The 12,831-nt window shown below is 41.1% G+C and overlaps 1 protein-coding gene across 1 annotated transcript in view; it reads left to right on the top strand.

Moving 5' to 3' along the window:
• Scn8a (sodium voltage-gated channel alpha subunit 8) overlaps positions 1–12,831 on the top strand; it is a 189,449-nt gene that overhangs the window by 92,240 nt on the left and 84,378 nt on the right. The window contains exon 6 of the mRNA XM_048364197.1: positions 2,028–2,119. Within this exon, the coding sequence (XP_048220154.1) occupies positions 2,028–2,119 (92 nt within the window). The remainder of the gene's footprint in view (positions 1–2,027; positions 2,120–12,831) is intronic.

Here is a 12,831-nt window from a genome sequence, read left to right as displayed (position 1 = left end):
CAGGTAGGGACTCACTTTTTGCCTGGGGCTAGCTTAGACTGCCATCCTCTGATCTATACCTCTCAGCTGGAGTGATGGGCATATACCACCATGCCTGGCTTTTTGATTCGGAAAGAGTCTCACTAACTGTTTGTTAGTGAGGCTAGTCCTTTTTGTTAGTGGGGCTAATCTTGAATCATGGCTTTCCTGATCTTCATCTTCAGAATAACTGGGATCACAGGCATGAGTCACCACACCCAGCACCTGACTTTGAAGTATTTTAGGTATAAACCTTCAGCTGAAAGTGTTTGCTGAAGATGTCTTATCATGTTTTCTTTTGAGGGTAAGGGTGAGGTTTTGAGCTTAGGGTTTTGCACTTGTTAGGCTAGGCAGATACTCTTCCCCTTGAGCTACACTGTCAGTCCTTTTTACTTCCACTGTTATTTTTCAGTTAGGGTCCTACATTTTTGCCTGGAGCTGGCCTCAGTCTATAGTCCTACACTATAGCCTCCCAACAATCGGAGATCACAGCATGATCTCATGAAGATCACATGTGACTTAATGAGGCTGGCCAGGAGTACATTTTGGAGTCAAACTATGAGGGAAACCAGGCACCAGTAGCTCATACCTGTAATTCTAGCAACTCAGGAAGTTGAGCTTTGAAGATCTTGGTTTAAAGCCAGCCTAGACAGGAAAGTCTGTGAGACTCTTATTTCCAATTAACCAGCCAAAAGCTGAAGTGGAGCTGTGGCTCAAGTGGTAGCATGCAAACCTTGCATGGAAAAGGCAAAGCAAAAGTACAAGACTGAGTTTAAGACCCACTGCTGCCACCATTTGTTTGTTTTTCCTTTTTAAATGAAGCAGGATTTTGACTGGCACGCCTCCTGAAGAATTACTAACTAGAATTTCAAACTTCATAGTTTGTTGTTATTATTTGGGGGGAAGGGTTATTTTTCTGTGGTACTGAGATTTGAACTCAAGATCTTGCACTTACGAGGCAGGCACTCTACCACTTGAGCTACACCTCCAGCTCAGTTTATAGGTTTTGTGTGTGTTTGTGTATGTGCCTGGAAATGTGTGAGAGGGAAAGATAGTTTGCATAAGAATGGGTCTGAGGTAGAAAGGTACAGTTCCACTCTGAAGTATGACTCAGTGGTATGCATTGAATATTTTTAAATGAAACAGGTTTTCTGTTATATAAAGGTGATTTCTAGTTTTCCAGTATTATGAGAGATACATTAGTATGCATTTAAGTGTTCTTACTAGATGTGATAAAATGTGTACTCAGTATTTGCTCTCATCTCAGGACCTGGATTTTCCTAAGTCCACTTTTGTCTGGCAAAGGGTAAAATTTCCTTGTAAACACGTGCCTATAGCTCTTGGAGTCATGTATCAGCCATTGAGGCATTTTTGCCTTTGTCAAATAGGGGGCTTCTTTAATGTAGGTTTGTTTTTATGGGGTTCCTGCTGCAGAAATGTGTCTCTGCTTCTTAAGAAATTGCTCCCAAAACTTGGGGACAGCCTTTGATACCTCCTGGCTTTCCTTTTCATTTAAAACAAATAGTCTGGCAGTGAAGTCATTCTTATTCACTATGCTGATTAAGAGTAAACTGTGGAACTTACTGGGTTTATCAATTCTTTCAAAGAGAGCCTCCTTAAATGTTTATATCTTGAAATTTTTTTCTTTTTCAGGGAGATAAATGAAATCCTAGCTTGTATATAAGACCCTTCCTCCCCTTCCCCATCCCCAAACTCTCGCCCAGTGGTACCATTACAAGTTAACTTTGGTTTGATTCTGCAGGTATATAACAGAGTTTGTAAACCTAGGCAATGTTTCAGCTCTACGCACTTTCAGGGTACTGAGGGCTTTGAAAACTATTTCGGTAATCCCAGGTAAGATGGCCCGGGGTTGGTGTTAGGTGTTGGGTTAGGGCCCTGACGTGACGTATTGTACTTTTTGTTTTGTTGTGGTTTTGTTTTTTCCTTTGATGTTTGTGTTTGTGTTTGTGTTTGTCATTTGTGTCTGTGTGTGACCTCCCTTACTACAGATATGTGACAGAGTTTGTGGACCTGGGCAATGTCTCAGCGCTGAGAACATTCAGGGTTCTCCGAGCTTTGAAAACTATCTCTGTAATTCCAGGTGAGAAAATGTGTGCACAGAATTGACTTTGCTGCATCTCTTCTTTCCCTCTATTCATTTTGTCCATCACATTCTAAACTGGTGTCAGCACAGTTGATATGGCCTTGCATTCTGCATGCTGGGAGACAGCCTCTGGAATGGTCGTTTGGAACCTAGGCAATTTTCTTCTCTGACTGTGCTTGCCAGGCATGCAGCCCTTTTTCCATCCATGCTTTTGAAAAAGCACATGTTTAAGAATCCTTTGGATTTTATGGTATCTGGAAAAAAATTATCATAGAGCTAGTTGTCTCTTTGTGTATAAATTATTTGAATCCTAGCCTCATGGAATTACAGTAAGTTTAACATTTGCCATTATTCCATTGCTTGTGACTCTAGGCTTCCTGTAGCATGGTTTGCTAATGGAATGTTATTCAATTATGCTTTTACTGTTACTGTAAATTACTATGCTTTTACTGTTACTGGGATTATTTAATCAAAGAAGAGATCTTGATAGTTAACTAGTTCAGAAGTATAGACAAATTTAAGAGCCTTGGAGTTGGCGAGCAGAATTTTAATGATCTCCACTTATCATATCAGACTGCTGTCTGTTTCATTAGAGTGAGAGCCAGTAAACATCTACTGTGCATATGCTCAGGGATTATTCTCAAACATCAATCCCAATGAAAACTTGCGCAGGTGCGGATTTTCAAAACCAAAGGTAAGATGAGATACAAACAAAAAGTACAGAAACTTAAGGAATCAGAAAATGGGATGAGAAGCAATTGGTTAACAGTATCTTTAATTTTTTTTCACCCTTTTCTTTTTGGTCCTGGTTGAGCTAGCCCAGTCATTCTTAACCTCTTGAAGGTTTTGGAAACCTTTGAGTCTCAGATGAAAGGTCACAGACCCTCCCTGATGCCCATCCATGGACCCCAGGTTAAGATCCCTTAATTTGAATCACTGCAGGTGTGTAATACTTACCTTTTTAAAGATTAGTCATGAAATCTGGAAGGAAAGATATTTAGTTAGTCTTAACAGCCTAAGGTAAACTGGTGGTTAAATGGCAGAGGCCAATATCATGTTGCTGCTCTTTGGAGTTTAGTTGCATTCAGGGTTTTTAAGGAAGACTTCCTAGAGGCACGCTTTCCACAGTAGTTCTGTAGAAACAGGGATGCAGATAACAGAGGCATCCTGTTCTGATTATGTGATTTATCTCCTCATGGATGACTCAGAAATCTTTTGGCCTGGAGGTGTGGCTCACATGGTAGAGAGTCAGCTGCACAAGCAGACTAAGCAAATGTAAGGCCCTGAGAGTTCAAACCCATTACACAAAATAGAAAGAGACAGAGAGAAAGAGGGAAGGAAAGGGAAAGAAGGAAGGGAGGGAGGGAGGGAAAGGAAGAAAAAGAAAGAAAGAAAGGAAGGAAGGAAGGAAGGAAGGAAGGAAGGAAGGAAGGAAGGAAGGAATGAAGAAAGAATTCTCTTACCCCCTTTTCAGTATTACTTAAATATCAGAAGCAGGGAAAGCACAAAGGTAAGGTAGTCTTGGTTGAGCCAGGGTTGAGTTATAGTTACCAGGAACCCCAAGAAAGGTAAATCTTTAGGCAGGCCCTGTCTTTTTTGCTTTTTTCTGAGGCAACTGGACTGTCAGATCTTTACTTTCATTTTTCTTTTGTTCTGTCTCCTTTGGCCACTTTAAAATATGACCCTATATTTTTGTTTTGCTTTATTCCATTTTGGCAGTACTGGGGTTTGAACTCAGGGACTTGAACCCGATAAGCAGGTGCTCTATCTCTTAAGTCACACTCCAGGGTCTTTTTTGCTTTAGTTATTTTTTTGGATAGGGTCCTACATTTTTTTGCTTGAGCTGAAGGTTGGACCATGTTTCTCTTGTCAATGTCTTTTGCCTACCTGGGATTATAAATGTAAACTACTGCACCCAGTTTGTTTTTGTTGAAATGAAGCTTTGCTAGCTTTTTATCTGTGCTAGCCTTGGACTCCATCCTCCCAGTCTTTGCCTCCCAAGTAGCTAGGATTTGAGGTGTGAGGAGCCACTGTGCCAGGTCATGATCCCATGTTTCCTGCTCATTCCCCCAGCATACTCTGCACGGCATCTGTCTCTATGTTCTTGTGATCTCAAAACTTCTCTTCCAGAATTAAATTGGAAAGCTGCATTCTGTTCACTAACTGGGGCAGCAGATGCTATCTCTAGCCTAGCTCATCTCAGCGCTTCTGTCATTATCTCCACAGTGTGGTTAACTTTTGACTAGGGCAGTTCTACAAGATAACTCTTGACTAATGTCATATTACTTAATATCCTGGTGATTGATGTATACATACAAACATACACATATGCATATATGTATGTATATATATATATGATTACAGTATATAGCACAGTGCCTAGCTCGCAATGATGCTTCATAAATCATTGTAATAGTAGCAGTTACTTGGATATCAGCTTCACCATTTGAAATAGATGCCAGATTCCTATTTCTAGAAGCACCCCCAATTGAGCTGGCTTTAGGAATCTAACTAGGATGGAAAATAGCAAAATAGATCACTGTCATTAAGGGGTATATTTGGGTTTTTGTGCTGGTCTTGAGGCTTGAGCTCAGGGTCTGGGTGCTGTCCCTGCTCTAAGCTAGTGCTCTACCACTTGAGCCCTAGCTCCAGTTCCAGCTTCTTGGTGCTTAACTGAAGATAAGAGTCTCGTACTTTCCTGTCCAGGCTAGCTTTGAACCATGTTCCTCAGATCTCAACTTCCTGAGTAGCTCAGATTACCCCTAATAGATATGAGCCACTAGCACACAGCTTTTTAATTCAGTATGACTTTCAATGTAATACTTTTGTTCTCCATGCTATCTTTTAGAATTAGTAAGAAAAATCCAATCGCTGGTCTGGAAGAGAATTCCATGTACAATTCCAAATTTTCTGTCATGTACTCAGACAACTGTTGTCCTAGTCCTACCTGACAGTTCTTCCAAGGTGTGCATGTGTTGTTCTGGGCTTATCTCTTGCTTGAAACTTGAAGTGAACATGATTCTAGTGTTGTAGGGCTGTGACATAGTACACGTAGTAAAAACCAAAACCATATTCCGTATACCAAGTTTTCTCATTGATTACTTCGGTAAAATGTGGCTCTGTTTCTCGTTTCATAATAGGGCTTTGTCAATCCATGGAACTGCAATGGGGTCTGCAAGATCTCCCCAAACTTCCAAGTCTCAGTTACCTCCATGAGAATTTTTCTTTCTTTGTGCACTCATCTATCTCACCTGGGTCCAGGCCATCTTCTTTTCATCTAGTAAATATGTTGAATGCGTCAAAGCTGGGGCTCCAGAAGATTAGAGAGTAAGGTGTGTAGGTTCATTCCAGCCTTTGTATAAGAAATGCTTTGCTGTAGAGACCTTAAGTAGCTTAGAGACAAGATCCACATTCTGACTCTGCATTTGCTAATTGATACCTGGAAGTGTATCACTTGTGGTTTCCCCTTTGTTTCAGAGTCTCTCCAACTTGAATGGCAGTGTACACTTTCTTTGCTGAAATGTGTTTTGGCATTAAATGGCCAGATTCAACTCATAATTGAACCATTCTACCTAAAAGTTTATGTCTTTTTTTTTTTTTGGCCAGTCCTGGGCCTTGGACTCAGGGCCTGAGCACTGTCCCTGGCTTCTTCCCGCTCAAGGCTAGCACTCTGCCACTTGAGCCACAGCGCCGCTTCTGGCCGTTTTCTGTATGTGTGGTGCTGGGGAATCGAACCTAGGGCCTCGTGTATCCGAGGCAGGCACTCTTGCCACTAGGCTATATCCCCAGCCCAAAGTTTATGTCTTAAATAACCTTATTTGGGGGGCTGGGAAAGTGGCTTAGTGGCAGAGTGCTTGCCTAGCATACATGAAGCCCTGGGTTTGATTCCTCAGTACCACATACACAGAAAGAGCCCAGAGTGGCTCTGTGGCTCAAGAGGTAGAATACTAGCCTTGAGCAAAAGAAACTCAGGGCCTGAGTTCAAGCCCCAGGACTGGGGAAAAACAATAAACAACAGCAACAAAAAGCCTTGTTTTTATTTATCTGGGCCTTAGGCAGAAAAGTGAGCTTCTAAGGGACTGTCAGAAATTTCCTCTTCACTGTGCTTTGATTCTGGGCAACAGGACAAACATGCCTGAAGACAGGGTAAGAATCTCAAAGAGGTTTTCTTGAGCTTCTCTTGGAGAATAGGTCTTTATTGGGTAAATGGAATCCATCTGGAAGGTCAAATGTGCCAGTTCACTCTCATTTCCGTCATTTCAGGGACTGTCCCAAAGCACTACTTACCCACTGCTAACCAGTACTGATTTAATACTTGCTCAATCTCTTTAGTGTTATTTCTTGATTTTTTTAAATCTCTGATATATTTTAATTCTCTCATTTCTATTACTTTTACTCCTAACAAATGGAGTTGTATAGGAAGCAGAGAAAATGATGGACTCTTCTCTTTCCCACCCTAGTATTCACAAGGAAAGCATTTCTTTTTTTTTTTTTTTTTTTTTTTTTTGGCCAGTCCTGGGCCTTGGACTCAGGGCCTGAGCACTGTCCCTGGCTTCTTCCCGCTCAAGGCTAGCACTCTGCCACTTGAGCCACAGCACCGCTTCTGGCCGTTTTCTGTATATGTGGTGCTGGGGAATCGAACCTAGGGCCTCGTGTATCCGAGGCAGGCACTCTTGCCACTAGGCTATATCCCCAGCCCAGGAAAGCATTTCTTTAAATGCTTTAAATGTATAGCTTTGAATGTGACAATGTACAGTTGCCCAGTGTAGGGAATGTAACAAATGTTTTTACTCTATTCAGACTCGTTCATTTCTTTTTAAATATTTGAGTTATTCATTTTGTTGCTTTTATACTTTTCTCATGTTCTTAGGGAAGAATTAGTAAATTTTAACTGTGTTCTTAAGTAGAAAGCACTTAAGATTCATGCAGTCCTATTGATCCATCTCTGAAAGCCGATTTAGCTCTGGTCATGTGAATCTGGCCTCATGTAAATAAATCTGTGAGCCCCAAGAATCTCTTTCAGGTTATTCTTGATCTGACAAACCTTTAAGAACTACCACTGTGAGAATTGTGTGTGCAGCAGAAAGTGTAACAAGGTTCTACTTTATCCCTGGCATTTGTCTGAGCCTTGACCAGATTCTGGGAACTGGGAAGCTGTTCTTTCCCCTGGGCTGAAGAGTGTTTGTGATTGTTACTGAGGCGTGTTCTAATATTAATTTTGTAGAGAGATTAACTCAGTGTTGCTTCAAACTACTTAACTTTCTCCATCTGAGCTATAAACTGGGGAAGGTGAATTAACTTATTTACAATCTGTAATCAGGCTGTTGTCTGAAGACTGATCCTAGTATGCATGGTTGATTTCTCCAGGCCTAGCACTTAAATAGCTTTGTTCATTTGTTTAAAGAATCGCTGGGCATTATGAAAGATGACAGGAGGAACAGAGGTGCCTTTGGACATAGATAGGAATAGAATACTGCAGCCACAGTTTCTCCAGCTTTTCAAGATTCTTGAAACACCTGACCACTTCTCTACTAGCTGACCTTTTTGTACTGTGGATCCAGCTGTCTTTGGAGGATTTGTAGTAAATTTATTAATTTCTGCTTAGACACATATCAATGCTAGCTAATATTAGAATTCTCTTCCAAGAGTTCTCACTGTCCAATTAGCCCCCATGTGGCTTCTGTTGCACACTCTGTTGTGTAGGAGTCGTTTGAAGGAGCATTCTGCTCTGTTTTGGATAATCGGTCTTCAGTCAGTATCTTGCTTGTTCTGGCATGTGCCACTGTGAGCCAATAGAAGAAGCAAGACAGCTTCCCTTCACAGCCAGAACAGTGGCATTTTCTGTTCTTCCCAGCACCGAGGCAGAAATTCCATCACCTTCTTGTCCTTGCTGACCTTGCTTGCTGTTGGTGGCAGAAGTCTTTTTGCTTGGATATATTTACTGTTGTGCAGCCATTGCTGGCACAACTGGAGAGCTGGGGCTTAGGAGACGCAATGATAGACATCATCTTCATAAAGTGACATTGTTATCTGTGTAAACATTGTCATTCTCAACTGTCACCACAAGTAGAAGAAGAGACATGGCTGAGACCAGAATACAGTTCAGTGACATGCCTAATGCTGGTGTATAGTCATGTGCCTTCCTTCACTTGCACAGTCTTATCTTCTCCTTGCTGTCTTCTAATTTTCTTCGTGATCTGGATGAGTATCTTGGGGAGTAAACTTTGTAGAGAGCAGTAGTTAATGTTATTTAGCAATTGTTCTTACCTAATTAAGATTTCTCTGGATCTCTATGCAATACAAGCAGTACAGGCATCTGAATACCATTTTCTAACAAGTTTCTACTTTAAAGGTTTTTTTTTCTTACTTTTTTTTGCATTACTGGCTTGAACTCAAGGTTTATACTTGCTAGCACTGGTATTCTGCTGTTGAGCCATGCCTCCAGCCCTTTGTGCACTCATTATTCTCAGGGTCTCACTTTTTTTTTTCCAGTTCTGGGGCTTGACCTCAGGGCCTGAGCACTGCCCTTGTCTTCTTTTTGCTCAAGGCTAGCACTCTACCTCTTGAGCCACAACACCACTTCTGGCTTTTTCTATGTATGTGGTACTAAGGGGTCGAACCCAGGGCTTCATGTATACAAGGCAGGCACTCTACCACTAGGCCATATTCCCAGCCTTGGGTCTCACTTTTTGTCTGAGGCTATATCTATACCTAGGTCCTACTATCTTACATTTCCTCATGTAACTGGAATGAGCGGTGTGTCAGCCCTGCTCCCCCACCCCTTCTTCCATAGAAATGGAGTTTTGTGAACTGTTTTTGCCTGAGCTAGCCTGGAATGCTTATCTTCCAGATCTCAGCCGCTTATATAGCTGAGATGACAGGTGCATGCAATTGTACCCAGCTATTGGTTGAGATAGGGTCTTGCCAACTGTGCCCAGGCTGGCCTCAACTTCGGTCTTCCCAATCTCAGCTTCCCAAGTAGCTGGAATTATAGGCATGAACCACCATGTCCAGCTTTAAGCTTCTTGAAAGCTAAACACATTTTTCACCCAAAAGATGATTAATGTAAGCCATAGACTTTGTAACACTGAAGGAATTAACTTTCTGGTCTCATGTGTCCATACTTCTTCAGCAATGACATCTAGCTTGAAAAAACGAGATATTGAGCCTGCTGCTTATGAGCATTCATATCTATCTCTAAGAAATGACAAGTGCCATGACTGGTTGATGCTTTAGTGGAGCATCTCTGGGTGCAGTATAAGGGCACAGGAGTATTTCAGGGAACCCATGGGCTGGAGTGGTCTTGGGCCTCTGGAAGCAAGTAGGAACCAAAATGCAGAGACAGAAAACCCCAGTGCCAAGAAGTACTTTGTCTCTTTCTCTCTATTTCATCTTTCTCTCTTTTTGAATACTAAATTCCTTTACTTCACAGATATATTTTCATATAATGATACAATATTTCTATTGCTTAGCATGTTACCATTCCAACCACAGAAAAAGACTACTCATTTTTCTCTTGTCATGTTCCACATTCCTGTAGGGAAGGCGTCCACCCTGACACCTGTAGCCAAGAGAAGGCACTGTACACACACAGATAAGGAGAGTGTACCCTTAAAGAACAGGACATAATTGCAGCTTCTGGCCTGGAGATTCTTTATATGGACTTAAAATTATTCAGAGTTCCCATCCAGGGAAATGAGATGAGACTCATGCTAAAAATGATATGTTTTTAAGAATTCTTATTTATTCAGAGCAAAACCATTAGCTTACTATCTTGTAGTTTTATATTCTCATTGCTAATATATGTGACCGCATACAACACTTCAATTCAGTTAAAATAATTATAGAAAGAGCCTTAAATGACCATCTGGTATTGAGATTAGTGCTTGTCTCACTCAGTCAGAAGAAGTAGCTATATAAACTCTTCATTAAAAAAAAATAAAGTCCAGGAGTGTCGGGCACTGGTGGCTCATGCCTGTAATTCTATCTACTCAGGAGTCTGAGATCTGAGGATCATGGTTCCAAGCCAGCTGGGCAGGAAAGTCCATGAGACTCTGATCTCCAGTTAACCACCAGAAAACTGGAAGTGGCGCTGTGACTCAGTGTTAGAGTGCTAGCCTTGAGCACAAAGAGGCTCAAGGACAGTGCCCAGGCCCTTAGTTCAAGCCCCATGACCACCACCAACAACAACAATAAAAAAAGACCAGGAAGCCAGATGTGGCAGCTCAAGCCTGTAATCCTAGCTACTCAGGAGGCTGAGATCTGAGGATCACCGTTTGAAGCCAGCCTGAGGAGGAAAATCCATAAAACTCTGATCTCCATTTAACTAACAAAAAAGTTTGGAAGTGGCATTGTGGTTCAAGTGGCAGAGTACTAGCCTTGAGCAAAAAAAGCTTCAGGACAGTGCTCAGGCCCCAGGAATGACACCAAAAACAAACTAACTAAAATTAAGAAAAGAAGTCTAGGGGAAAAAAAAAAAAATTGCATCATTCTGCAGTGACCCATCCAAATATTCTTTTTTTTTTTTTTTTGGCCAGTCCTGGGCCTTGGACTCAGGGCCTGAGCACTGTCCCTGGCTTCTTCCCGTTCAAGGCTAGCACTCCACCACTTGAGCCACAGCGCCGCTTCTGGCCGTTTTTCTGTATATGTGGTGCTGGGGAATCGAACCTAGGGCCTCGTGTATCCGAGGCAGGCACTCTTGCCACTAGGCTATCTCCCCAGCCCCATCCAAATATTCTTGTAAAACCATTCTTTGACTTAGAAAACAGTAGACCTTTATAGTTTTAGAAGATTAATGCTGAATTATTGACCCAATATAAGACATGCCCCAATCCCAGTCCAAATATAATAAAGACTTTTGCTATTCCTCAGCAATGATATGGAAATAAGTTCCATAACCCTGGGACATTTTGCTTCTTGATGGCTTCCCTCCACTTTATTCCTTCAGTGCCTTCTTACCTAGCTGTGTGGTTAGGGGATAATTTCCCAGGCCTAAAATATAATGTGAAGTCTCAACTGCTAAACCTCAAAGACTTGTAGAGAAGATCTTTGCCTTCTCTTTTACTGCCCACTGCCACATAGTGCTGTTTATCCACATTCCGTACATGGGAAAATAGGACTCTTAGGAGATGACCTTAAATTTTGTTCAGAAATGGGATTGTAAATAATGACTAAGCCAGGAGCACGAAGCTTTCTGGTTCTCTGTCTAGTGCTTTTTGTGCATAACTCTGAGTTGAAAAAGAATCTGAGTAGCATGTCTTCCTCATTCCTTCAGTGTCACCATCTCCAGGGATGCCACTCTTTAGGAAGGCTTAGCCCTCTGCACACTTCTGCAGCCTACAGCCTAGCTCTTAGCTCTTTAGTTTTTCTGTAATTTGCTCTAGATCTCTTTCACATTATCTGTTAGAAGAGTGGAATATTCCATTCATTTATTCTTTTTGGATAAAACTTTATTAGGTGCCTTCTACTAGCCCAATACTTCTTTTGGGCTCAGGTACAAAATTTATTGGGCTTAACTTTGAAAATTCAGAGTGGTAGTTTTTGCAAAATATGGCAAGAAGAGAGCTGTACCGTTCATCAGATCACCATCATGTGAGGTTAGTTATGAGCAATGGCATTTCCCAACCAGGTCTCTTTAAGGAGGGAAACGTGGATACTAATGATAGCCATCAAATGCTGGGTGCCAAGCATTGTACTAAATATGTTTTATCTTCATCATCTTGTTTAAGCCTCACAACAGTTTATAGATTACTAAGCTTAGATTTAGACAATAATGGCTAATATTTGAGTCATTTACTAGGTACTTTATTTAATGTGTTATATAAATCTTGCTTAGTCCTTATAACAGTTCTGTGAAATTCAGTTGTATCCCCATTTTGCTTATTATTATTGTTGTTGATGATGATGATGATTGCTATTGTGAGTGCTGAGGATAGAACCCAAGACCTTGTACATGCTAGGCAAACACTACCATTGAGCTAATTACTCAGTTTTACTCTAGCCTTACTTAATCTCCATTTTAAAGATGAGTAAATGGAGAGATCACAAGTTAATTGTATCATGTAGTTAAGTTTAGTGATGATTCACACAAGCACATGCTTCAAAGACAAGATCAAGATTCCTTTGAATATCAGCCTCATATTCTTGTCTTCAGAAACAGTCCAGGGATGAGATCTTACCTGAGGTGTGTGTGTCAAGGTTCAGTGCCTGTCTGTCTCTTGCTCATCCTGGGACTATAGCCACCAGGAGTGTCAGTGCTTTGTGGGCCATGTTCTGTAATAGCTTGATGTCAGGCCTTCCAAGGAGAACCTTATGTAGACTCATTTTGACCCAAACAGTATGAACCTACAACTCTATTTTTTCTGCCTTCTGTTGCTGATCTTTTCTGTGATATCCAGAAAATTACCTTCTTCAAGTTTAAATTTGAACCAGTGTTCTGCATTTGAAAGCCCAAGTTAAAATGGATTATAAATCTTTTTGGTTTTAAATCTAGGATAAACAAAGGTCACTGAAGCAATTAGGGCATGTATGTGGTACACAAAAAGTGTATTTTTAAATGGAAAGGCAAGCTATAAATACTGGGTTGAGAATAATTAACATTTTCAATACATTGGCATTTTCATAACTCTGGGGGGAAAATTATTACTATACGTCCCTGCTTTTTGTTGCCGTTTAAACTACCAAGTAGTTCCCTCTTCAGCCTGAAAGCC

The sequence above is a fragment of the Perognathus longimembris genome, chromosome 1, assembly GCF_023159225.1.
Source record: "Perognathus longimembris pacificus isolate PPM17 chromosome 1, ASM2315922v1, whole genome shotgun sequence".
Classification (NCBI taxonomy): Eukaryota; Metazoa; Chordata; class Mammalia; order Rodentia; family Heteromyidae; genus Perognathus; species Perognathus longimembris.
Note: the sequence above shows the minus strand (reverse complement) of the source record. Positions and strands in the feature narration are given on the sequence as shown.